General features: G+C 39.3%; 2 protein-coding genes and 1 long non-coding RNA gene across 7 annotated transcripts in view; 1 reads left to right on the top strand and 2 right to left on the bottom strand.

Annotated features, from left to right (window-relative positions):
- Positions 1-27,898, bottom strand: part of PPAT (phosphoribosyl pyrophosphate amidotransferase) — a 43,895-nt gene that overhangs the window by 11,771 nt on the left and 4,226 nt on the right. The gene's annotated exons all lie outside the window — the stretch shown is intronic.
- On the top strand, positions 467-27,415 carry LOC137472091 (zinc finger and SCAN domain-containing protein 20-like). Of its 5 annotated transcripts, none has more exons than XM_068186788.1 (10): positions 469-1,072; positions 5,625-5,711; positions 8,884-9,363; positions 10,357-10,446; positions 15,417-15,503; positions 18,867-18,938; positions 19,648-20,049; positions 21,417-21,482; positions 22,508-22,698; positions 27,201-27,415. In XM_068186788.1, the coding sequence occupies exons 1-10, from the start codon at positions 685-687 to the stop codon at positions 27,261-27,263; spliced, it is 1,926 nt and encodes a 641-aa protein (XP_068042889.1). In that variant the 5' UTR covers positions 469-684; the 3' UTR covers positions 27,264-27,415. The 5 variants fall into 5 exon arrangements, with proteins under 5 accessions (XP_068042892.1, XP_068042889.1, XP_068042891.1 ...); XM_068186790.1 differs by lacking the exon at positions 27,201-27,415 and adding an exon at positions 26,983-27,182; XM_068186787.1 differs by lacking the exon at positions 27,201-27,415 and adding an exon at positions 24,706-24,911.
- On the bottom strand, positions 10,686-11,566 carry LOC137472097 (uncharacterized). The gene is made up of 2 exons (XR_010998017.1): positions 11,294-11,566; positions 10,686-11,165 (listed from the first exon to the last, which is right to left on the bottom strand). It is a non-coding gene; the product is annotated as an uncharacterized lncRNA (long non-coding RNA).

Genomic DNA, 27,898 nt, shown 5'->3' on the forward strand with positions numbered 1-27,898 from the left:
TGGTCGAGGCGTTGGATTACATCTTTCACTTAGCACTGGCACAAGGCACGGGATCTCAGTGCCATTACCACGATACTTGCACCCCTTAACCAGCCTTGAAGTGTGCCAGCCTTTATTGAAGCATCACCAGTATATGCAACGTGTCCGTGCGGCCCGCAGCTCAGAGGCAGAAGCGCACAGAGCTGTGCCGATGCAGGCCAGGACGATCCTCCACGGGACCCTCGTGCCGAACGCTCGGTCCCGCGGAGCAGGGGCTGCCCCCCGGGGCCTCCCGCCGGAGGCCAGGCCACACGGGGGTGGGTGTGTGCGTGTGACGCTGCTTTGTTTGATTGCGCTTGGGTTTTTTTCTTTTTTAAGGAAAGAAACAGAGTCGTTTTGCCTCTCTCCTCACGCCCTGGTGCCCCCACTGACTCCCGAAGGAGAGTCACAGCGGTCAGCCCCGGCCCGGCCCGGCCCGGCCCGGCCGAGGCCTCCCCTGCCCAGCGGCGGAGCCGCTTCCCCCGCCCGGCCCCAGCGCCGAGCCTGCTTGTCTGGCAGTGTCTCAAGTTACTCCCCTCAGGCAGCTTGAACCAGTAAAACTAGATCCTTTCATCTCCGCGGAGCTTACTGACAACCAGCCGTCTGGTTTCCAAGGAAACAAAATCTTGGCTAGAAATAGTGAATCATTTCCAGGTCACTTTCAACATGGAGAGTGGAGCAGGGAAGCATTGGACTGAGGAGGAGGTTAAAGCCTTGTTAAGCGTCTGGTCAGAAAAAAATATCAGAAAGCAACTGCACGGCACCCTGAGGAATAAAGGAATATTTATCTACATTGCTAAAAGGTTGCAGGAGTTGGGAGTGTGCAGGGACTGGAAACAGTGCCGTGCAAAGTACAAAAACCTGAAGTACGAATACAGAACGGTTAAATATGCCCACAACTCTGGGGATGTCACTAAAAGCATGAAGTTTTTCCATGATCTGGATGCTATATTGCGATATGAGCCTGTCACACAATTAGCAGCAGAAGAAAACGGCAGGTGTTCTGCGACTGAGACGCAGCCGAACACAAGCCCCACAACAGACAGCACGCAAGGTAAAAAAAAAAAATATATATATATATATATATTTTTGCTTCTATTTTTCTCTCTTTGCTTAAAACCCGAAGGGAACAAAACCGAAGCCTGACCTGGCTGGCGCTGGAGCGGAGGCTGCTCAGCGCCGGCAGCGCTGTTAGAAGTGACTGGATGCACGCCTGGCGCAGGGGAATAAAATGTTAGCACCCACCAGTGTCGAAGTCCGTAAATACAGCGTAATTCCAGCAAAATTATGCTAACTGCCTGTATTGCAGCCGCGGTGAGTACTTGCTAGTGCGTCCAGGCTCCTGCACGGGGTGGAAATGACAGATTAAAATAGGCTGCGTTCTTTCCCTTTGCCTTTCATTTGCCGTACTTTGGAAGCAGATTTTGTAGAGCTCCAGTTCATATGTAAATGTCAAGGAAAAGAAAAGAAAGGGTTGAAATTCTCAGGGTGTTGTAAAAAATTGTTATTTGTTGCATACAAATTTAGCATTTTTGTTCTTATTTCTCGTATATATATCAGCTCGATATTTAGATGTGATGACAAGGTAAATTATTTTATTAGCAGTTTTACTTAAAATATTCAAGAAACACATGCATAAAAATATCTCATTAAAAACTCTAGTTTAGCAGTGAAAGTAAAAATTATCATATTTATCAGACTGCTTTGCGGCAGACCAAGTTAATACAGCTGCCTTTATTCTGAAGTGGGTTTTACTAAATTATTTGCATCTCTTGTTTATTCAACCTTCTCTACATATGCATTTAAGCTCTATTTAACATTTCATTAGGGTCAATCTGCTGTTTGGCATCACTCAAATCTCCTTGTCACATCCTAAATGTCACTGAAGCATCAGTCCCAATGACAGTTATAAGTACCAAAATAAGATGACTAAAAAGAGAAAAGCTTAATTTGTTCCCATGGTATGTAGCAATTTACATTAATTTTGTAAATATTTTTTAAGAAAACAAGAAACTCAACATTATTGCCAGGGGATATTGTCAAAGGCATAGAAAAGAGCTGGACATCGAGCTTGTCCTTGTACTATTCCACGTCTCCCTCTACAATGCTGTTTTACAGATTTGAGGAAAAGAAATTGCCATTTTTAATTGTCATTGTTTACCTTAACAAAAAGCTTGACCTTAATTTGTCATCACTATCATAAATCTATCTAATCTGTCAAAGTCACTTCAAATTAAAATGCCTATTTTATAATACTGTAATGTGCTCTCTGCACTGTGACTTGCAATCCATTTTTAAAGTTAAACTTGCAGAACTGAGGCTAATATAAGCTGATACACTTTGAGGACTAAATGAAATCAGGACAGTGTCCTAGGTCTGACAATCTGCCATTATATTATCCTCTGTGTTTTGATGTAGTTTGCACTTGGTAATCCTAATTCTCATCGGCTTTAGACCTCTAGCAAATTTAAATCAGCAAAAGTTAATTTCAACTCTGAATCCCAAACTATAGGATCTATAAAAATAATTACCCCTACGTAAGACATGCCTTGTTTTGAAGCACTCCGACAGTCTGGTTTTAAAAGTGGTATAATTAAATACATCTCTTGATTGCACAAGCATTTCTGTTACTTGTTCCAGAAGAATAAAAGCAAGCAAATTTTATGGGTAAACAAAAATTAAATGCAGGTAACTGTAATAATGCAACGCTAATGCAAAAACTGAAATGTGAAGATTATCGCAACAACCACAATTGAGCCGCAACGACAGCGCGCTCAGACAGAAACGTGTCCTGCAGCGATGCAGAATGCATACATGCATCCACCACAAGGGGCTGCGGGAACAGCTGTGAGATCATCAACTTTCTTATTTAAGAATGCAAGTCAAGCAGCTAAGACTGTGCTAGAGGCCCAGCCCTGTTCCACCTGCAGTCAGAGTCCTATGCCTGCCCAGCCCGGTACTTTGAAGAGCACTTGGAAGGCAAAAGTGGCATCAGTGGCTCTGCAGCTGATGCTCTCCAGTCCTTTCGCAGGGACAGAACTGCCTTTTCCCTGCCGCAGAGGGAAAGGCAATTCCTGGCACAGGCAAAGGCAGCCCCCTACTCCTGCCCCAGCAGCAACTGCAGGCCCCCTCCTGGGCTTCTCCCTTTCAACCACAGTGTGTTACAGGAGAGGAGACAAAAATGGTCCCTCGCTCATTTTAAAAGAGGCAAAGACGTCTCATTTTGAGGGGGCTGGAGGAATCTAGGATGTCTAGGCTTATGGCTTGGGCAGCAAGAACAAAATGCTATCAGCAAACTAAAACTTGTGACTAACGATACGTGTCCACCATGAACATCTTATTTTATTTTAGGAAATTGGTAGCTATACTGATTTGTCTTTTTAAAAAGCATGACAGACGATAGGGCATGTTCCCAAATAACTCACTGTATATTTACCATTCTGCTTAGCCTCAGTCTCAATATTCCTACGCATGCTTAATGTAAAGCTGCAAAGCATGTCTTTACATTATCTCAGCTACTGGGAGATTGCTAGGGAGGGGGAGAAACAGGAATGGAGGAAAAGAGACTACTTTTTTATAGGACTGAATGGTATTTCAGTAGTGTTCCCCTGAGGATTTTTCATATGTGGTAGAATCAGTTTTCTTTTGAAAGTGTATTTGAAGAAATTATTACTGAAAATCTTAATCAAATCTGAGAAAGGTGTCTCAAGACAAACCTGGTAGCAACATATACCAGTTCCCAGCTTGTTCATGAAACGATAACACTTTATGCATAAGCACATGCAGAAATGTAAGCAGAGATGTTCATGCTACCCTCCCAAAACACACTTCAGAAGCAGAGTTGTAGCTTAAATAATCATTAAGTCAACACGTTCACTTCTCTTCAAGTATAGTGTGTGTATTACTGCACAACAACGAAGAAAATCTATGTAAAATGATGGTGCACTATGAAAAATGGTATTTTTCATTAGAGTTCAAATAAATGACATTCACATTTTGTTAATCAAGTTAAATTGAGTACCAATAAACCAAATACATTATTTTAAAAAATACTTGCCTAGTAATTTAAGTTATTTACACTTTTTGTATTTCTTTATGTTTAAATAGTAAGGCACTGGTCACCTTGCTTGACCTTCACTTTACCTCAACAAATGCAGAAAGATTATCGCTGAGCAGAAATGCATCAGCAATGACTGGCAGAGAACTCAGCTACTAAAGTGCAGGAAGATCTTTCAGAAATGCTGACATAAAAGTGCCAATTACACATGGTTTTCCATGTCTGCACTTTTCAACGTGTCATTGACAGTATTTTATATAGTTTCTTTTAAACAAGCGTGCAACACTTTTATTGCACACTTGCTTTTCTGGTATAGTAGTAACTTTTTGTGGTAACTGTTCTTACTTACTAAAAATAAAAGAAGTTTCTCTTTTAATATAACAATGCAATTAACCTTGCTCATGCTAGTGCCTATGTCACACTCAGAAGCCTTCCAGCAGAGAATTTCTTCTCCTCTCCCTGTTTGGCTTTGCTACTCTTAAGCAGCTGAAATGCCAGTCCTGTCGCCGAAGGTGGAGGCATGAGCAGCATCTCCTGCCAGGGAAGCCAGGCAGGCATCTGGGAGCAGTCAGAGATCAGGCCACTGCATCTATGAGTCATAGCAAGCCTTGCTGAAAGCCAGAAGGATTTAGGATAATGGTTTCAAATGCAGTTTTGGATGTCAGGGGTAGGAGATTGCATCCTAACTGCACCTCATTACTGCTCCCCTTGACGAACTACCGCAGAGCTGTGAGCTTTGATCTGGGTGCCCTGCCTGGCTGGAGCTCACAGAAGCTCAGCTCCCTAAAAGGAAGCAACATTTCAAACCTCCTGTCAACGTGGTATGTAGAAAACAGCACACTACCACAGGACAGCTTACAAGTTGTCTGTACTCTGTGTACTCTGTACTCTGTCTGTAATCTGTACTCTCTGAAAATCTAGCTGGTTCTGAACCTCACGTACATATGCTGCTTTTTATATTTACATAGCAATTGCTGTAATGCTGCCTTTTAAACAAATGTAGAAAAGCTATGCTGGAAAAAGCTAGACTTAATCCTGTCAGCTACAAATGCGCCTGTTGTCAAGTCACAAAGAATATGGGTTCCCTCCCCATACTCTTAATGAATTCCATTGCTTTCCAGAGCTCTTTGCAGGACATCCTTGTTTTCTTCATACTCTTCTACAAATTTATTTCTGTTACATAAATGGATTTGTGATTTTATGAATCAGTGTGCAAAGTCTGCCTTTATTTGTATGTCTCTTACTTTACATTATTATCTACCCCGGATACTGAATCAGAAGAGCATACTAGTCACTAGAATCCATCAGTTTCAACCAGAATTTTTAAAAGCATTCAGGCTTCATATACAAGACCTAAAATGATTTGCCTCCTATACTAACACATGTACCCCTTATAGGGACAGCTAAATTAATTTAAAATTTAATTTAACTACAAATTAAGTGTTGAGATTTCCAAGTTAAATATCTTGTCACAGTGTATGGGCATTTAAATTTAAACTGCTAATTTAGTCCATACTTATTTTTCATCTAAAAACTCTTTCCTTCCCAGGTGACAAAACAGTTTCTTTAGAAGATGATGAAGATGCTCCAGGAGATCCACTACTTTTTATATCTCATGCCAGACCAGTTCAACTAGGTACAGTATGATGGTACAGAGAGCTTAGAAACTCAAGAGCAGCATGGGTGTCAGAGCACTTCCCGACAGCTTGAAAACACTGTCATTCTGTTTCTGATCAGTATAGTTTTAATACAGCCACATTCTGGCACCATCTCCTTGCCAGAGCTAGCACTCAGCGGTGTCGTGCATCACTGGACACTGACCATTGTGTATGATGTAATACCTGCATGGCCCCTATTGGCATGCAAAGCACATCCCATGCTCATGCTACAGCTTAATCATGATAAACTGCATCAACCACAGTAATTTTGTGAAATGCCAGTGGAAAGTATGCCAAATGCTACAGAGGATACCCATGTCAGCTTGTGGCTTTTCCCTAGCTCATTTTCTTATATCATGGATGCTTAAAGCAGCATGAGTGAGTGGCCTGAGCCAGGAGAGAGATGCAGAGTAATCCAGACTTGCAGTGGTCTCCAGCATAACTTCAAAATCACCTTTCCAAGCAAGGAGTGGTCCAACCACTCCTTTAGTCCAACCAACCATATAACTCATTTGGAAAACGTCCTGTTCTAGTAGTTTTGCTCAGCAAAGTTACAAAGCAAAGGCATAAATCTGGCAGGACAGAAAGAAGAAGGGCATCCTAGGTGTGAACCCCTTCAAGGGAAGGCTACAGGAAATGGAGAAACAAACACATTTTAGGCACATTTAAGCAACTGATGTGCTCATTTGTTGCCTGGATGAACAGCAGCTGTCCTGAATTTCCTACATGCTCTTTCTATTTTTTATATACCCTCTTTGGCTTAGTATACATTCCAGTTCAGTTACAACTTCCTTTACAAAATCTGCAAGGTGCCATATTTAGGAAGAAAACAAGGCACAGGCTAAGCCTATTGCTATTATGTTACACATTACACCCCTCTTGCCTGGCATAGAAAGAAATTAAGGAAGGGACCAGAATGTCACATGGAATGTATGCACATATAATATACAAAACAGAAAGTGTCTGAATCAAAATTTTCAGGAACATGTTTTTATTTCTTAGTGCTCAACACACTGCCAAACAGAAAAGTCTTCAATTCTGAGGAAGATGCTTTCTACAAAGTCAGGGCTTCAATTGCATGGGCTCTCAAGTACATACTAGTACTAAAATGCCCTCCCCTACTACCTCTTCTAGTCTTTAAGTTTCAGGCACTATCTCGGAAACCACTGAAAGAAAAATGTTGACCCCTTTGTATCTATAATACCTAATATTTTGGTTTTATTTCAGCAGATTTCTCAGGTTTGGGGAAGTGTAGAAAAATATTAACTATGGCATAAATGCATCTTTCAGATAAAAAATAATGTATATCCTGCTTAAACATTTTTTTAAAACAAATTAGGACTGAAATGCTTTTAAGATATTAGGAACATTTTTGCACTGACCATAACAACTTTGTTTCAAAGCAGTATTTGTAGGCAGGATATTTTGAATCGGCATGTTTTTAAATGGAATGAGAAACAAACAAACCTGCCATTTTTCACTCTGCACACAGCAGGATAAGCGAGCAATATACCAAGTCACCAGAACTCATTTGAACTAATATCCACAACCAAAAGTGAGCTCAGTTGGAAATTAACTGACTAGTGAAAAATACTGGTCTATACAAAGAGTGAAGAAACTTTATTCCTCCCAGATGCCCCCGTGCTCTATGGCTTTGACTGGGAAGTGTAGAGAACACCTCCTTGCACTCTTCGTCCTCTCGTCATCTTCCCTAGGCCTTTCCTCTCTGGCCTATCTGCTGTTGGCAGTTATCATCTGTGGCAGTTCCTATGGTTTGATTCACCAGTAAATTCACCAGCATTTTCTTTCAATCCCTCAGGAAGGAATGAAAAAAGCATAATTCATGTGCCACCTGAAAATTACCCTTCTCAACTACACTGCCTATGAGCTGGCTGCTGCAGAGTCCTGATTAACCCAGGACTATAAGGAAAAAAAAAATGGTATCTGTTAGAACAACTTATTGATGACTAGAATGAACTATGGAGACTAGCAAAGAATGGCTTTGTCTAGGACAAGTTTGTCCCCAGACAGGTTATCATAAATATGCTCCACTGAAGCTCTGTGCACAGTCAAGGGTTCGATACTATTGCCATCACACACATCTCAGTGGCTATAAAGTATCAAACCCCCATAATCTGGTTTGCTCTTCCAGAAAAAAACACTGACAAAGGCATTTATCACTGCAGTATGACTGTAAAAAACTGTCTGTTACTGTGCATTTTCATGCTGCTTAATTTGATCATGCCCTGGAACTGGTTTTGGGTTTATTTGGGTTTTTTTTAGTTATTTTTGCAAAGCTTCAGAAAATGCATGAGAAATCCCTTTCCAAACTAATTGTATAACCAAAACAAAGTCTTAAAGCCAATTCATAAATAGAAAAAAGGAAACAGTAAAAAACTAAAATATGTAATATTTCAGTGTCATTGCATGGAGAGCAACCTTTACCTCATAACGTTAAAAATAAAGTTGTAGACTGGAGAAAATGGAAAATATCTTAGTTTTCCAGAGTAAGACAACTCACACCGATTTTCACTAAAAATCCCCAAATATTTTTGATTGATCTGCCCTGAGAAAGGTACAGGTTCTGTGCCATGAGAACGGGTTCTAGCACAGAAATGTTCTATTTAAGCAAAAGTCTCCATTCCTCTGCCCCACACAACTGGGGTGCTTTGTTAAAAAAGAAGGATCAGATTCTTTAGATCCTTACCCAGGTTAAACCTCTCCATGTGTGTAAAAACTAAAGTATGGTATGAATGCAGAAAGTTAAGTCTTGATGCTAGTGTCAGTGACTTGGGGCCAGTTTATTACTGTGCTCATGCAGCACATCCCATCTTCCCAATAGTTCTCCTCTCTAATGTCTGAAGGACAAAGCAGCTCATCAGTTGTTCCCAAAGGTCTTGGAGGTAAAAATTTAGTGTATTAGGACAGAAGAAAGAAATGTTCCTCTTAGATTAATTAAATGTACATGTGCTATCTTAATATCTGTCTTCAAGTAAAAGCAAAAATGATATCAGAATTAACAAAAATGCTGACAAATTAATAACCAATAGCTTGATTTTAATGTCACCTCTGCTCCGTCTCTCTCTGGAGAAACAGTGTCCTTCATTCCCATTCTCTCTGTCCTTTCCCCACCCCAACAACCCAATGCAGGTAACAGCTATCTGTGTCTCTCCCCCGCCCCACACAACGTGGGTAATCCAGCGTCAGCAGTAGAGCCTTCCAAACCAGCGGCTTTCATTCCTGCAGTAGCAAATGAAGGAGGAAAACACTGGACTGTTAATGAAGTCAGAGCTTTGATACGCATATGGTCAGACAAAAATATCCAGCAACAACTGGAGGGGACAGTGAGAAATAAAAGAATATTTGAAGAGGTTGCTGCTAGACTGCAAAAGTTTGGAGTTGACAGGGACTGGAAACAGTGCAGGACAAAATACAAAAATCTGAAACATGAATACAAGAGTGTAAAAAGTGCTCAAGACTCAGGGAGTACGAGTAAAAGCATGAAATTTTTCAATGAACTGGATGCTATTCTGGGGCACTGCACGATGGAACAAGCAAGTAAATCAGATAATGATGAAAGTGAGAGGCCTCCAGAATGGACAGAAGCAAAATCAGAAAAAGATTCTGTAGGTAAGTACTTCAACTACCCACATATCATTTACAATTTTTAGTTTTCCAGCACTAGAGAGACCTTAAAAACTCAAAAAGCACAGAGAGATTAACCGATTGGCTGGGGTAGAAAAACACTGAACAGAAATTTACTATTTTGTCCACTACTTTTATATTTTGTTATAAGGTAATATTTCAGTTTGAGTGATTGCCCTGTACTTTTGTAATAGAACTGAGAAGCAAAAGGAGAAAAAAAGACATAGGATAAAATGAGAGAGAGGCAATTCCAGTCAAACTCATGTCAGAAGAGACTGTTTCCAGTTTGGATAACAGAAATGGATCAGTGAGATAGTCACACTATGTTACTGGAAAGATTAAGACATTGAGCAAAAGAAATCTGTAGTAACAGACATTGCTTAAAAGATTAACATCTAAATTGTCTTGCTCTTACGGTCCCAAATAGCTCAGTTTGAGTGGCCTTTGGAGCAAGACTCCCAAACTGGTGAGACAACAGTGAAAAGGAACAGCACTAAGAATGCTGGCAGAGCCTGCCTTTGGTTTTGGGTGGTTATTGACAATTGATGGCAATGGATGATCAATACAGAATTAGAGTAGACTGATGAACCTACACTACCCAAGACTTAAAACATTTTTATTGGTATGTGCAACCAGAAACATGCTTGTTGTTTAAGAATAGAATTAAACATGAAACTTTTAGTTGAGGTGAGGGGATGATACTGTGTTGGCCAAATGTAAGACTAGAAGTTAGTAAAGTAATGGGAGAAGTCAAAAAAAATATTACACAAAGACCATCTGGCTGAAAACTGTGAGAACATTTTGGGGGAAGATTCACTCTTCAATTGCCATTTCTAGACATTTTGCTAATGCATCTACTTTGCCTGCTGGCATAAAGAGCATCCGAGGCTGGATGGACTTTTTAATTTGATACACCACAGCTGTTCTTATAAAGTATAGAAATTCAGTGCCCTAATTAATTTAGCATTATTTACACAGAAATGCCTGGAGACACAGGTGAAGAGGACTCTGTTAGTAATGCATCAGAAGACCTACAGGTTGCAGATATAAAGAAAGTTTCTGATTCAGGTAATCTAAAAGTCTTCTATTTTATGTAAATACCTAAAATTAGTAAATTAAAATTAATTTCTAAAATAAGCCCAAATTGCAATTACAGGTAGAAAATTCAGAGACCTAAAAAAATTAAAAGCAAGAGATAATGTCATAACCATCATGTACTTATGTACACATTTACAATGTCCGGCTAAATTTGATAAAATCAGTGCAGTAAGTAATAATTTCAAAGACTTGTGACATAGAATGTAGAGAAGAAACTAGTGGTTTAAGCAAGTTGAGTGCAATGTCCTACTGCATGTGCATTTACTTAAACAATGTTATTCCCATGGATTAGAATTGTTCAGTCTCCTGGGCATGAACTAATAGAGCATCTCTTCTTCACACTATGTGATCAGGATATAGTTGTGTAAATGCTCATGTCAGGGGATAAAAACTTCATTAAAGAGTCTCACTGAATATGAAGGTCATATGCTCTGCTCTTTACAAAGAAATATTATAGTTTACATCTGAAAATATAAATTTCAGGGGAAACAGAAGTTTAACATTCAGCTGGAGACACATGAAAGTCTCTCAGGTTGACAGGTTTTATTGTCCACAACAGAGCACCTCATGTTCTCTTTCAGTAGAGTGAGGCAGAACATGGTTTAAATTAAGCATTAAGGACTAGTCTTACAGAATTTAAAATGGCCTAATGTGAACTTGAAAGATTTTAATATCAAATTAAAAATCTTCTGACAGATGATGTTACTGTAAATACTACTCCAGAGAATCGGGCAGCTCTGCATATAACGAAAGAAACAAGTATGACAAGTAAGTAAAGAGATAGATGGGTGTAATTTAAGGTATACCAGAGATTAACACTCTTGGCTTTTTTCATTCAATAGCAATTACATTATTAAATTAAAATTTACTAACAAATAAAATAAAGCAACCTTTTACCAGCTCACCATGGGCACTTGATGCATTCCATGGAGAAAAACAGGTTGTCATGAAAAGTGCATGCCTATAGAGACCTCATTTCCAGAGAGACAAACATGAAAGAAATAAACAGCATTTTGTGGCATCCAGTTGAGACTGCTTAAAAAATGTATTAAATTCAATTTCTCCCCATGAACAAGTGAAATTACTACATACACATGGAGAGTAGTAAGACCCTGTAATAATGCAATGATTCAGCAGTGCTCCTTAACTGTCATCTGGCAGTTTTCAACCACCTGGTGCTACACAATATTGTAACTTCTTGGGCTGCACTCTCCCAAACAGACTATTTAAAATGAAGTTAAATGAATATTTCTAGTAAAGTTTTGAGACCACATTTCTGTCATTTAAGATAAGTGTAGGTGTAAAGATATCTGTAGTTTACTGTGGTTACCATCTCCTTTTTCAAATATGTGCATTTTAACTGCATAGTTTCTTTGTCTCTGAGTAATTGTAAATACAGTATGATTTTGTGGGGAACAGTTAAAATAGCGAGTGGTTCTAAAGTGTCTGTGGCTCAGCCTATCCACTCTTAAGACTATTTTTCAAACTTCTGTGGGGGAAAAATGCAAAACCACACTCCAAGGCAAAACCAACAAACAAGTTCAGTTTGCAAAATTCTTTCACTCCAAAACAAACAATACACACTCAATTTTTTTGCAGGTGGTAAAATACACCTAGTCTTTAATTTTATTAATGGTGACATAAATAAGTATTGCATAAAGCAATACCTATTAGAGAAAATATAAAAATAAAGATGCACACTTTTTACATTACAATATCATGGAGACCCTTTGTTCTCTAATTGTGGTACATGCCTTTCCTAGACAGTCTAAGTAATTTTGACATGAGAAACTGGTAAGTAAAGAGATTGTATGTACCTCTGTACTCATAAATATACATGCTGATAAATAGTGAAAAGGCATTGATACATTACATTGGTTGTTTGATATGAGTAATGTCTCACAATCACTGGTATTTAGGATGTGACTTTTTAAAAAATCTCCTGCATATTTGACAGAACTTTTGTAGAAAAGTGTTTCCCAACAGGCATGGAATTATTAAATTTATAGGTATTTGTGTGCCTTGAAAAAAAATCTGTAGAAAACCCTAATTTGGCAATAAATAAGAATTTAGAAATTGAGTTGAACTCATATCTGGGTATCTTCCTTATCAGGATATGCAGTTAATGTACTCTGCAGCCAGAGCTGTATATGCATTTGCTCATATATATATATATATACTTTTACACATATGTAAAAGTGAGCCTGGGCAGGCATTGCCTTCTGGCAACTGCAGCTGCATAAATGCACAGAAGATGCACGAGCTGCTTCAGAGTGCACGTGCTTCTCATGATCTTACACGTGAATCTGAGTTAGGAGCTACAGTAACTCTGTCACCACTGCCAGTCTTTATAAAAAGCCCTTTTGTGTTTGCCATACTCTAGTAAGAAAAATACTAAGATGGTGTTAGTCAAAAGACAAATACACCAGTTTCAAGAGAACAACTAGTTATTTGATGTGCCATGGTATTGTTTTTCTCCTCTGCCCATATGAATTTGCTACTCAAAGAGCAGCAAATGCCCACCTGAGAAGGAGAAGAAAAATGTAAATAAAACCTCACAGCTCCTTGCACAACCTGTCCTAGTTCCCGACACACTGCTGTCAGCAGTGCCCAGCTGGGGGAGCAGAAGGACCACAACAGTCCCCAACCCCTGGGTTGGGGTTTTCAGCTAAAAGCATCCTGGGATAGGCTGGGGACACTGCAGGTTGCTCTCTCTCTTTTGGCAAAACATACCCCACATTGAATCGATCTGCAAATTAAACCTTAATTAGTCATTTCCAAAAAATGTTTTCAATTTCGTGGCATCACTTTTAGTTGTTACTAAAAGTAATAAATCTGTTCAGAAGAGCCAATTACTTCAGTCTATGCAGTCTGTTGTTCCAAACTCCATGTACATTCCATGTGTGTCAGACTTAGCACTATGACCACAGAGTGGATGTATAGGTGTTTGATTAAATTTGAAGTGCTAGGGAACAACAGTGGAGATGAAACAGGTTTCTAAGAAATACCAGTAGCCTGATGCTCTTAAAAATACCTACAGCAAGTATTTTATGTCAAACAAATTCCTTTTCTTGTCTTTATTTTCTTAGGATTTTTAATACCCCATACACTTTACTGTTTGTCCCTCTCAGAACAAATCTGGAGTAAGTAGTGACACTTCCAAGATACATTCCTAAGCAAGGGCTTTTTAAAAACCTGTTGTTTAAAGTTAAGATCTTAAGCTGGTACATACTCAGGCACTTAACACTGGCTTGACCACTTGCTGCTGTGTGCATGGAATTTTAAAATGTACAGATATAAAGTCAAAAGATAATGTTTTCATACTTATGACCCGGGCTAGTGTTAAGCAGTGTTTCAGAGAAGTGCAAACTCCACAGTTCTTGATTATTCACTGCCTTAGCCTAGGCATATTTGAGCTGCAGACATAAACTCTTAACTGTGCATGCACAGTTTTCTGTATCCACTCTCACAGATCTGTATGACAGAACAGCAACTTTGCAAGTTGGTAGAGCGTAAACATAAGCCACACACTGCAAATCTTCCCTAGTTTAAACATATCCCAATTCCCTTTTATACTATACAAGACACTCATGAGAGTAAGGATTAGGAGACAAATTACTAATCTTGCCTCATGAGCCAGAAAACAAGATAATTAGTGATGGTGACAGAGTGCCAAAAGAGAACAGAGCTTGTATCAGTCTGAGTGGGTGAAAGGAAAGACTGTGACAGCAGTGCTCGGGTGGCCTTGTAAGCAGTGCTTTCAAACACAAAGTAGAGATTAAGCATATTTGCTGGCAACTTTCTATAGCTTCACTAACAATTCAGATGGAGCCACTGTGTTTTATCCAAGCCAAAAACTGTCGATGGCTTGTTCTGTTTGGCTCAGTCTTCTTGTGCCCTCCCTCCAAAACTCTGAAAGGTGCCTTAGAAAAAAAGCCAGGCTCCAGACCCACATTCTTGGCTCACAAAAAAAAAAAAAAAAAAAAAAAAAGCTAGTCACATCATAAAGAACATCTGATGCAAACAAAGCTGTATTGATCTGGGGGTAATTTTTAATAAAATGGCTCTAGATTAAACCTTATTGCTCAATGTTTAGGGGCAATATTCTTGAATGGACTGAGAACAGGCTGGGAGACAGAAAACTGCTGTCATTGATCCATGATGTGGCCTTCACCATTTAATCTCTGTAGAGCAGTGTCCTCACTGTGAAGCGAGGATCAGCAAGACCACTTGCATCATCCACCTGCCCATACCTCTGTCCTAGGGCAGAGGGGTGGAATTTTCCCTTAACACCAGCAGGCCAATGGCAGAGGAGTGGAGATCTCCTCCCCATGGAGGGGAGCCCAGGGACATCTCTGTCACCCTGCTGTGTGATGTAAACCCCTGCAAGCTGCAGCGGCAGAGATGTTCTCGGGACAGGCTTTACTACATTGTCTCCATCAGTCAGGCAGCCTTACAGACCAATTGTCTAAGCACAGCACCCTGATATGTCAGGGTCCCTTGCTCCTTTTTGAGGCTAATTCAAACACTCTTGGCATCAGTCACTTGGGAGTCTTTCAATAATTTCAGTATATTGCACCCTTTATGCAAGTCACTGCCTTGCCTGTTCTGCTGCACAAACATTTGTCAGCAACTAGATATCTAACACCCACCATCAGTGAACCATTCTACAAATTCTGATCCAGGTTAATATAACTTAAGAGTTTGCACACATAACCCATAAACTCATATACTGCAGCTGTCCTGTGATGTTCTGGATTTACTTTATAAGCAGGTACACTCTGTTCTTAAGCCTATTACTGCAGAAAAATGGCAGCTTTAATGTATTAAGAGAGGAAATCTTTAACAGCAGTTAGCAGCAGCATTCTGAGTAGGTGATTCTCAAGACATCACTCAAGACGTGTTTAGTTAATAACTCTGTAAATTATTATTTTTTTCAGAAATCCTTGAAGATGAGAGGGACTTAGCCAACTCCACCCCAGCATCTCTGGAAGCTACACAAATAAAGAAGGAGACAATTGATATAGGTAGGTCAGGACTTTGTCAGGATAGTTTTTAACAGGACATTCTACTTTACTGGGCATTGCAGATTCCAAAGGCTCATATGTTACTCCAGCAAATTACACTTGTTCTACTTCTAGGTTATGATAAATTTTGGGTTTTGTTGATTCCATAGTGCAGAAATGTATGAACACTTATTTCTCATTCCCATAATTATAACAAAATCTTATTTTCCCAGACAACATGATCCGTTTTGTGATGAATATGATTAGTGTGGATGTGATTGTGACACAAATATGGTTTTTCTTACATAGTTGCCAGAGAGGATAAAATGGAAAGGTAAATAGCTATCTCAGAAACTCAGAACATTTTATGCACTGTATTTTCAAACTACTTAATGACTGCATTTATTATCAGATTATTTACTATTAAGCAATTTCCCTATATATATATTCTGAACTATTTTAAATATAAAACTGAAATCAGCACCTCAGCAATATATAGAAGTCATATATTCAATGATAAGTGATCAGAAGAAGATCTGTTTGGTTTAAAATGTTAAAATTTAACATTAGAACACAGTAGGGATACTAACATTCTGGAATAAATGAGCATAAAAACCATAGAAAATCATGAAAAAAAAGATATCAGAGGAAATAATGGTAGCACTGAAATATAGTGACCTGTCACTCTGGATCCAAATATTCTTTACAGTAATGCTGTTTGTACACAGAAGTTAATAGGAAAAAACAAATCAATTTTAGTGATTCTGTGAACAGCAATTCTTTGGCCTTTGACATTGTAAGTTTCTAGCCTAAGAATATTTCTATTGTATGCATCAGGCATATTCCAGGCGAGAGCTTCCTTTTCAACAAATATGTTTTCTGTAGTTTGGATGTTGAGGCATCCTATGCTGCACACCCTTTACAACTGTTTGCATTGGCTGATCTTGATCGTGAAAGACAACTGTACTGACTGTGACACTGAGGACAACATCAGAGCAATGCCATCACAACAGTGACACACAGGAACACAAGTGACACCGAGGATAAAGTAAATCTGTGACCCTGAAAGTTGAGACATAGCGAGGTCACACAAATGCAAAGTGAAGAATAAAATGTCATGCAGCTCAACTGACTGCCTCATACAGACAAACTCCCTATCATGTAATATCCAATTGAACACAGTAATCATGCAAGTCAGCACTACACAAGTGCCACTGCCAAAGACAGGAAAATATAAGAGAGCCAGTATGGTTGAGAGAATAAGCACAGAAATGGAAGCCATGGAGAGGTTGGTTAACGGTTTGAAAAAAAAAGGAATCTCTCAGGAGGCTAGAAGTAGACCTACAGCTCTGTTTTGGCCCTTTCCAACAGCTGCAAGTGTTAAGGAAGATGCAAGAATTTTCTCAACAGTTATAGGGTGCCTGTTTTTGAGAAGACCCACTTTTTTCTAGCACCCCAAGTAAATCACATACATGTGCTTATGAGAGTATGATTTCCAAGTTTTCCACAGGTACATTCACAGGTATATTCTTGCATATGGCTTATGAAAAATGAGTGTTTGCCAAATGACTGAAGAGAAAACAAGTTATAGAGCAAATATGAATTCCAAGTACTAGTTTGTGCATATATTGGCAAGTACCACTATAGAAAGCACATCAAATGAACATGCTTATTTACAAAGAAACTTTATTTCTGATAGAGCCTAAGTAAGCACTCAGTTTTTCAAAACATAAAAGGAATATTTACTTCTACCTTTTACCAAAACCAGTATTGAACATAATTAGTCTATGACATCCTCTAGCAAACAATGAGAACTAATCTTTCTCTTCTTCCCAACCCAAAAAGTAAGTCCACACAAAAGTGAACTTTCAGCCTCAGAGTAGTCCAAGCATGAGCAAATGAACACAGAATCAGCAAAGCTGGGTTTTGCTGTTCATAGACCATTTTAATAATTTGTCAGTAGGTAACAATGAAGTTCCAAATGAAAAGAGACTTCAGGGCATTGGAACAACTGGTTAAAGGATCAAGAGCACAAGCAGTCTTCTCTTCTTCCAGTTGAAGAGCCAGCAGATCACTATCTGCCTCCAACCTTGATGACACTGGGAAAATACTAGAATTTTTAATCATGGTTCCATGACACCAGACTTGTTGGCACCTGTCTCAAAGTGGGGGGAAAAAGCATCTTAGTACAGAAGTTAGCAGAACTCATTGAAAGAGCTTTAAAATAAATTTGCAGGTGGGAAGAGATAAAACCAGACTTACTAGAGAGCCTGGGGACAACATGCCAATGTTTGAGGCGCGGTGTTCTAGAGAGGTCCTTCCATCTGCTGTCTTAGTAGTCAGGGAATGGAGAGCAGCAAAGACATACAGGGGTTATTGATGTGATAGAAACCACAGAACCACATGAGAATGACCATGTAGAAATTAGAGCTTTTCACCCCCAAAATATGGTGGGGCCAAAAGCCCAGCTGCGGTGCATCTACACCAGTGCAGACAGCATGGGCAACAAAAAGGACAAGCTGGAAGCCATTATGCAGCAGGAAAACTATATCATAGTTTCCATCTTGAAGTCAGAGGGATGACTTGCACAGCTGGAGTGCTGCAATGGATGGCTATAAACTTTGCAGAAGGGACAGGCAAGGAAGGAGGGATTGTGGGGTACTCTGTATGTCAGAGAGCGTTTTGATTGTCTAGAGCTCATGATGGTGACAACAGGGTTGAGGATGTATGAGTAAGAATCAGGAGAAGGCAACAAGGCAGGTATCCTGGTGGGAGTCTGTGTTTGACCACCCAACCCGGGCAAAGAGGCAGCTGAAATGTTTCACAAATAGCTGGGAGGAGTCTCACAGTCACTGGCCCTTGGGGGGGACTTCAGCAGACCAGATGTCTGCTGGCAATAGAACACAGCAGAGGAAGGTTCCTGGAGCGTTTCTGGCTGACAACCGCCTGACACAGCTGGTGAAGGAGCCAGCTAGGGAACGTACCCACTGGACTTGGTGTTTGTGAATAGAGGGCGGGTGGTGGCTGGAGCCTCTTGGCAACAGCAGTCACAAAATGGCAGTGTTTTCAGTTCTTGGTGAAGTAAGGAGGGAGCTCAGCAGACCTGTCACCTTGGACTGGAGCAGTGGTGGAGTCACTGTCCCTGGAGGGATTTAAATGACATGCAGATGTGGCACTTAGGGACCTGGTTTACTGGTGGACTTGGCAATGTTAAGTCCATCCTAAATGATTCCATGGTTCTGTGATTCTTCAAGTCTATAACTAATGGGTTAGACTGAGGGCTTAGGACACTTTTTGTGAAAATAGGTGTTTCCTACAGAGAATGACAATAATACTAGCAATTTATTTGTCTAAATCCAAGTCTATTTAAAACTGTTTCTACAGATGATGATTCTATAAGCACTACCTCAGAAGACAGATCCTGTACGCCAGTAGCAAAACAGATTGTTGGGACAGGTGAGTATTAATCTCCATGCATTTATTATGAAATAAATCACAATGCAATTTCTGTACCAAAGCTGGAGCAATCAGATCTCTACTGTAAAAACAGCTCTACTTTTCTGATCCTGATTCCATTCTAACTTTATTAGTAAACTTGAAAATTAGTTTCATAGCTCTTTTCCTTTCCTGAGCAAAACTTGTATTGATACTGTAGTTCAACTTTGCCTTCTATACATAATCTAATGAACAGCATCTGCCTACTTCTGACTATTTTCAAGTCTGAAGATTCTTTTTTCTTCTGTTGAATCCCAAGTAGCCTTTTCATTTGCACATTGCCATTTTAATTTGAAACCACACTTCTCACCAATGCTGAGATCTTTAAAGCTTAATGATTACTGCTTTTCTACATGTAACACTTGGATACATCTGTCTTTAATCTCACAACAACAGTGGCACAATTACAGCGACAAAATGTTGAACTTTAAATGCCTTGGAGAAACAAGAGATTCCACTTCCTACATATTTTGCATACTTAAGAGAAAACAATTGTGTATGGATACTAAAAATATAAAATATTAAAAGATATAAAGATATAAAATATCAAAATATATAGAACTTTAATCATTAATTGATTAATTATCAGTTGCAATTATGCTTTCATATATATATATATTTAACATGCATTTATAGCATTTACAGTTGTTTTTTTAATTTATATTTTCAGAGAATCACATTCCCTTAGAAGAAGCACAAAATCACTTTAAAGTTATTACAATTCATGATACTGGAGCAGGAAAACACTGGAGTGATAATGAAGTTAGAGCTCTGATAAATATATGGTCAGATGAAAAGATACAACAAATGCTTGAAGGGGCCACAAGAAATAAAGAAATATTTGAGGAAATTGCCAGAAGGTTAATGAAACATGGTATAGACAGAGACTGGAAACAATGTCGCACAAAGTACAAGAACCTAAAATACGAATACCGTGCACTGCAGAAAGAAAATGAGCATCTTGGAAATCCCAGGAGAAAAATGAGATTTTATGATGAAGTTGACTGTATCTTAAGAAGGCAGCCTCTGGGAACCTCAGGCTGGGGATGTGAAAGCTCAAGTCTCCTATCAGGTACTAAAAACTTAAGTGATGAGATAAAGTGCTTCAAGTGAACTTTCTAAAGTCGCCTGTTTGAGCCATGCTGTAGGTGTGAAATGTGTGGCCAGAAACGGGGAGGGAAAATAACTGGGGAGGCTGTATCTGCATGCTCACATAGGGAACACTCAGGAAACTCAAGTGTTCTATGGAAACATGTGGAAGTGAGAATATTAGCAAAAAGTGAAAGCACTGAAGCAGTTAAATGTTATTGGAGAATCTGCTTTTGAAAGCCTAAGTGACATACAGTGAAATGGTGCTAGAACACAGGACAGGTTCTAGAGGTCATACAGCAGACATGTAAAGTCTGATGGCTAGAGAGCTGCAAGTTCATACTGTTTGGAACTGCAAAAATCAGTAGCAATCAAGCCAAGTGCAAGGACTCTAAATACCCCAAAGTACATTAATTCAATACACACCGCAGTCAAGAGAGAGAAAAATCCAGGACAGTGATGTTTATTTGAGCGCTTGTAATAATTGTCTCAATTTTGCTAAAGCAGATTCAGGAGTTTGCCTCTATCTTCCTATCAAAAACCCTCTGATCTAGGAACCACACAGCTAATCTTGTGTCTGCTGTAAGGGTTCTCGTGACTGGCCAACTGCTTCAGACCTCAGGGGCACCTGCCCCTGCTCCAGGCAGATTAGGTGCTCTCATAGATGTAACTGAACCTCTGCAACTTAGGGTTCAGTGACTTAAGGTAAAGCAGAACCAGCTGCGATTGTTCTCAATATGTTAAACAGTTTGCAACAGCACAAATGTTAGTTGAGGACTTGAACCGTTTCTGCAGCAAAGGCCAGGTGAACAGCTTGAGCAGAAACCTCTGGAACCAGCCTTAAGCCAGCTGTCCTCAGTCATGAATCCGAACCCTAATGTGGTGTCCAAGGGCACCACCCAGTAGAGCATTAGCTGCAGCTGGAATGACAGCCATAGAGCTGTGGGATGACAGTTCTCCCTTGCCTCAGTCTTGTGCTCGATCACATTCTCGAGACATGTATTTTCTTCCAAATACAGAAACTGACTATATTACTGCTCATTTCTACTCTCTATGAATGGGATATGTCAACACCAAGAATGTTGTCAACACCAACAATCAACCTGGCTGTTTTACTTTTAGCATGGTGGAAAATGACTGTGTAATCTGTGAATACTGATGCAGTGGCCAGGAAAACAAGAACCTTTCAGAAAAGCAGTTTCAGTTATTAATCTGTTTGAGGCATTTGCCAAATAAATGTGTCTTGTCCTAGGGTATTTGATTTTGTAGTGTAAAACCTTTTGGTGTGTGACTGACTGTGCCTTGAGAATCTCAACAAAAGGCTTAGTCACCTTGTTCTTCTCTTCTAAGTTTCAGTGGGAGATGCTACAGCAAACAAAGGATCTTTGAGTACCAAGAGAAAAACATGGAATGATGGTAAGAGCCCCTGACTTTTAAAAGTATCTATACGCTGCTGTTGAATTGGATGCCAGATTCTTATATCCAGTATTCAAACAGTTAAAAAAAACATAATCCTAAAACTTAACACCAAGCTACAAATCAACATTCTCCTCTCATCCACAACAGTCGGCAAAAGAAGAGTTCTGATAAAAATGTAGGCCTAAGGAAAATGGCAATTTATTGATTGCAGTCCTCATCCCTGGTATAAATGAGGTAAACATCAGGAAAAACTTGCTTGATTTATAAGAATCCTATGCAAAGAAAATATAGTATTTAAAAAACAAGATATCTCAATGGTGTTGCTTAAGGGAAAGTAGGGACAGGCAGTCATGGATGTGATTTCCTCGTATTACACTACTGTGTCTGTAAACATGTCTAATGTGTTGTACACAAGAAAAAAGGTTAAGACAGCTGTGTCAAAGACAAGATAGACTAGAGAACCATGGAGAGAGAAAAATGATGAGAAGGATAGAAAAAGTGGCAGGTGATCTGATATGGGGAAAGTCAGCAGCTTATTTTTCTTCATGCAAAACTGAGAGGCCCTAAATAAAATCAAACAATGAGGAACAAAAAACTTAGTTTTAAGGAGCTCACCACTATTTTTAATACCAAAATGATATCTCCAGACAGATGAAGAGAAATGATCTGAACATTAAGTTTTTAATTCAACCTGTTTAGTTCACCACCACAAACTGTACTAACTCTGTATTTAATCACTCTATGTGATTGAATAGACTTTCATTTATTGCCTATTATGTAAGTACCTCTTGGAGAGGGCTGTAGCTAGGCAAAACTGAAAGTTTGAGATATAAGTGATTTTTACAGGGTCTACTGCATTCCTACTCTCCATTATACAATGATCCCTTATACAACACCAGGTAATGCCTGCCAAAAGACTAATCAGAAGAACAGCTTTAGGAAAATCCAGCTTGTGCTAAACTTCAGTGTCAGCAGTTCATTGACTTGTGCACCCTAACCACGTACTTTGCTTTTGTCCACAGAGGTGTCACCTGTTCCACTTAAGAAAAGTGCTTCTGAAAACACCATACTCCACTTCCAAAAACTGTTAACAGAGAGAGTGCACACAGTAACAGAAGGCAAAAAGATACTGTTTGAAAGGCTTTGTAAGCAGGAAGAAATGCAACACCTCAAGAGAACACAGCTGTATACTGATCCATCAGCCATACAACAGGTTGGTTTCACAAACTTTCTATGAAATTAACATGCAAATAGATTCTGTCAAATAGTATGAAAGGAAATACTTAAGAGTGTAGGTTACCCATATGAGTACATGCTTGCTTCCCTTTAATATAGTCACCTTCAGCCATTTACACTAAAACAAGGTGTGAGTTTCCATCATAATCCTTTACTATGAACTTTTAGTAGTGATGTCAATTAGTCAAATAAAAATATGACCTCTGCCTATATATCTTGGTTCACCTACAAACCACAATTAACAGCCATAATTGAAAGAAAATAATACTTTAACTCATCGAAGAAAACATGTACAGTTGAAATTTCATCCCATCATTTCCAACTACCATCTACATGGTCTTCCTAACAAGTTAGTCCTCTGCAAGTAGCCAAACAGCTGAAGCCATAGGAGAACTTTCTGGTTAGGCAGGGCTGGTGGGGAAAATACAACTCTTAACTCCTTAACCAGCATTTACCCTCCTCCTAGCCTCTCTCCCTGCTTATGCTGGTGTGGGGGAATGCTGAAGGCTTGCAACAATGTGCAGCACTGAAGTGGAGAATTCAATGAACCGAAAGAAAGTACACAGAATTTATGCCTATGTAGAAAGAGCAGGCATGAGTTATGGTCCCTGTTCTGTACTGGGCAAAGGGTCTGTTATGTCCAGTAACCCACAGAAAACAGAAACAGTGCAGGTAACAATGACATGCATGACATGCTAAGAGACAATTGCCATATCATTAACTGTTATTCTGCAAAATCCTACCAGCCACTACTTCGTTTTGTGGTTGTGTAAGTACTTTGGTCTGTGTTACATTTGCAGGGTTTTTCTTTCAGTGTATTTCAGCAAAACAACTTTCTGGGTCTCAGTCATGTTTGGGCATAGACCTACACAGCCTAGCCTAAGCCAGGTCAGTTCTGGGCATATAGAAAGACACAACTCAAGTCAAACAGTCAAGTCCTTATTGCAGCAGAAACAGCCACCAGGTTTATTTACACACAGAAGCCTAAATTCCATCCAAGTCCCTCCTCATAAAACTTTACATAAAAATATTACTGGATATAATGTGTTATTTCCTGCTTTATGCTTAATTATTTCCTAGTCAGTTCTGCTATGAGAGACATTATGAAGGCAAATACTTTCCACCAAGGTGGATTTAATCTGCCATTTGACTAGCATTTTTAAAACAATTCTGAGAAGTCAGGAGAGAGATTGCTAGAAAATAATAGTTTTTTGATAATGTTCATTTATACAGTCACATGGATATACAATTTTTTCAGTGTATGCTTATCTACCACTTTTCAAATTTTACTCTGATTTCTCAGTATAAACCTTCTTTGGTTTGTAATACTGTCACCAAAACTATAATTTCCAACAATACCATTCTCATCAGTGGCTTAAAAATCATTCTTCTCTCTCTTTACAATGAGTTGGTTCAAAGGTACATCCTTGAACTTGCATTGAATTACTTGCATTCAGAAGTGTTGTCTTTGGAAGGAGGACAAGGTTTGCCCCTGCTATCACAGCAGTCAGGTATCCCTGTAGAACATGCTGAGTCAGCTGAAGACTTCACCGTTCCCACACTACTAAAATCACAGGTACTCCTTCCACATGTGAAGCAGAAAAATGTGTGATCCAACCCTAGTTTGCACCAGTACATTTAAAAGTTTAGTTCAATTAAATTATGATTTAAAATACTTGCAGTAACTGCACTGAAAATATTATGGGTAACTTACAAGTTTTGCTCTACCTTCTCTGTTTCATGAATGCAAGGCTGAACTTGACTTGATAACACATTCCAACAAGAAGATTCCCCTCTTCTCCATACTACTCTGTAATGCAGTTCTTGCTGGATGCCCTATAAACCGGTTCATTTCATTAACCTCACACAAGACTAGCCCATCTAGTAAGAAAAAACCCTAAATGTTTTTTCTGTGTCAGTTGAAGTAGCTCAGCAAGTTCTCAGATGTTCCAGGACTAACTCTGAACAGTTATTTTTGTTGCAGTGTGCCTCTCCTTTTAGAAGAAATACTAACTTGAGGGAAGCAGTTAGCACTGTAGAGATGACAAACTCCACTTTAAATTCTGCATGATGCACAAGGATCCAAATCTTTCCAAACCTTGCTGTCATTCAGTACAATGGTCCAAAAAACCCCTTTATCTCCCTTCCAGAAAATAAAAACTAATGACTTTTAATTCATTAAAATCAGCAGACCTTTCAAGAATATGTATCTGTTTTTAAATGCTGATATTCAGGTGAGAACAACACAAAAGCACTGAGGCAAACGACTTGCTGAATTCTTAGCAGGTCAGAGCAGAGAGTTGCAGAGCACACTTGCAGTCTTTACTTGGAAATGATTCATGTCAACACTAGGTGGTAGACATGAAGCAAGAATTGACAGAAAAAAAAAGAACACAAGAGTGTTTACTTTTCAAGTAAAGGGTTTTTTCCCTCAGAAAACTTTTCAGAGAGTAGGATTTATCAAACAAACAAATATCCAAAGAAGATGGACTTCCCTTTGTGTGGGATTCCTCTTCTATTCTGCTTTGTGACTGCAAAGCATAGCTTGCTTTTTGTAAATGTTTTGTCAGAAAGCTGTCTTCTGCCCTGCTGTTCGTTTATTGTTGATCAAAGATGGTAGGAGATGTCAGATGTAAGATGGGGCATTTGGCATCATCTGATATTTGTGCACTACTCCCATTTATACAGTTAACAATTAATTTACTTGAGACAGATAAGGTGATATCAAGACAACCTTTCTTCACTGAGGTTGTAGTTACAATCCCACATAACTTTTTGCTTAGAGACAAAATTACCAGGAATGTTGACATTTATAATTCTGGTAGTCTAGAGCTATGATCTGTCTCCTTTGGACGGCATCCCCGGGGGTAGTGACAAAGGGCTAAACAGAATGTTGCTAGGACAAAGGATTTCTCAAAACAGTCCCTTCAGAAATAGTATTAGTTAATCTAACTCATTCTTCCAGTGTATTTTTATATCCACTAAAACTTTTGCTGTGGCTCTTCTGTCTGTGATCACAGCTTTACATTTATTACAGTCACACAATATTTAGTCCAGACACACTTACGGGTCAGTGACATGGAACATGGGCCACCATCTGACACATGCTAAATGGTTATGTGTAGAGAACTACCACTGGACTGCAGTGGTTTGAGAGGAGAGCCCTTCTTACACATAATCCTCAACAGAAAGGCCAGACCAAGTCAACATGTTCATGTAACTGATCCTGGGAATCTTAATATAAATTAGATTATGAAAACGTTCCAGCTTAATAATCAAAACCGAGTAATGGTGGCAAGAGCATCAATCCTATAAATGAGATTTTTCGTCTTCTCCCTCCTCAAATATCTGCATTACTGCCAGAGGGCCATTAGGATTAGTGTAGGGGGCAAATCTGTCTCCTCCCCAGTTTGCAAATGGCAATACTGAGATTTTTCAGTTGTAGCAGATAAACAGAACTATTACCACTCTGACTAACATTAAAAAGCTTCATTCTTCTCTAAAACACACTCATTCACTAAGATGAATGGGTCACTTTATACATCTTTGATAGGACTGTTGGAAAGTCCTCTGCATGCCCTTTTACATTATTTGAGAAACTGTTTGGGCCAAAGGCTTTGAGAATCAGCTTCAGGAAGCAGAAATGCTTGCACTGGTGGTGGATCCGTAAGCGCTATCTGCATCATTGGCTTTAAAGACTCTGACTTCAGTCATCCTCTGCTTCTTACACAGCTAGGTCTCCTTTGTGTTGGCACAAGCATTCACATGGCCATGGCCAAGTGTCTACCTAACTGACAGAACTGATTTAAATTAAAACTAACCCAATAAAAAGCCCCTCCAAACAACCCTGGGTTTTATTTTTTTTTTGTTGTTTTTTTAATGGGAATGGTAATGTAAGACATGGCAGATAGTGAAGCCAGGAGAGTATATATGAACTGAACTACCCACTGACAGCACAGGTTGCTGCATACAACCTTCTCTCCATGCATGAGGCTCAAATTTAAGGTATGGGCAGACAAGCCAAGCAAGCAATCCCATGAAAATTACTGGGGAGATGTACAATGCCTATATGGATGACTTATCTACAAAGTACAGAAGAATGAATAGTCTCACCCCAGCCCTCTAGCTAGGTTAATGTAATGGGAAGTCTGTTGGCCACAATAAACATAACAGCTGCCCTCAGAAATGTCCTCTTGTATCTCATGTTTTGCACCACTTCCCTCCTGTTTTTTCCACTCCTTATAACATTATCTAATTCCAGCTAGTTACTCCACGTTCAGAGATAAAAGCTTAGACTGAACTACATCTTGTGACATGTACATTGAAGAGACCTCAACTTAGTTAGAATGAAATCTGGCTTCTCTTCACTTTCCCAAAAATGAGAGGAACCTGAGCCCTGCAGGATGTTATGTAAAACAGCCTAGCAGATGGAAGAGCTCACCATAGCAAAAAGGCCTTTCTCCTCCTCTCTTCTTGCAGGAGCAAGCTTTGCAGAATGTAATTAAGCCAGGCTGTCATTACCTGCAGCACACAACGGCCTAAAACTTGAACCAAGATAGAACTAAAAGAAGGGTTTTTACATCTACATTCTGTGTCTGAAAGTACTCGGGAATGTATTATCAGCACGTAAAGCAAGAATGTTATCGTAAAATAGCATACAGACTCAATAACTAGCTAGGCAAACCTCTTACTCTGTATATTCCTAAATATGACGAATGACAAAATTTGGTATTTAGACAATTAGGACATTTGACACTGCACTTCTTGTACCTGGGAATGAGGGATATGTTGAACCATAATGTGTTCTTGAGATGAAACGAAAAGATAAATACCTTACATAACAAATTATCAGGATCATTACCTGTAGTATATCTGAGTTCCTCTGAAAATTCCCATCTAAATTCTATTGCAATTTTAAGCTTTTTGATTGAAAGGTTCACAGTGTAAGTCACAATACCAATGGTTTGCTAAATAGCCTTTTGAAAAACCCCCATCTTGTAGCCAAAATGTTGTATATAAAATGCAGATGAACACTTTGATTATGCTATATTGAATGTAGGCATTTGGAAGGATGGCTAATGGGAAGTAACCAGTGACTTTACTGGACTGAAAGAGAAGTGTCATACATCGGTGATTATCTGGGTTCTGTTATTTGAGTTTTAAAAATGGACAGTAAC

Source organism: Anomalospiza imberbis, chromosome 4 (genome assembly GCF_031753505.1).
Source record: "Anomalospiza imberbis isolate Cuckoo-Finch-1a 21T00152 chromosome 4, ASM3175350v1, whole genome shotgun sequence".
Classification (NCBI taxonomy): Eukaryota; Metazoa; Chordata; class Aves; order Passeriformes; family Viduidae; genus Anomalospiza; species Anomalospiza imberbis.

Bases quoted from the DNA above. Each gene is read 5' to 3' on its own strand.
- LOC137472091 (XM_068186787.1), top strand. From the start codon at position 685: ATGGAGAGTGGAGCAGGGAAGCATTGGACTGAGGAGGAGGTTAAAGCC. The intron at 9,364-10,356 runs GTAAGTACTTCA...TTATTTACACAG, and splicing joins ATCAGAAAAAGATTCTGTAG to AAATGCCTGGAGACACAGGT. The intron at 15,504-18,866 runs GTAGGTCAGGAC...CTGTTTCTACAG, and splicing joins GAAGGAGACAATTGATATAG to ATGATGATTCTATAAGCACT.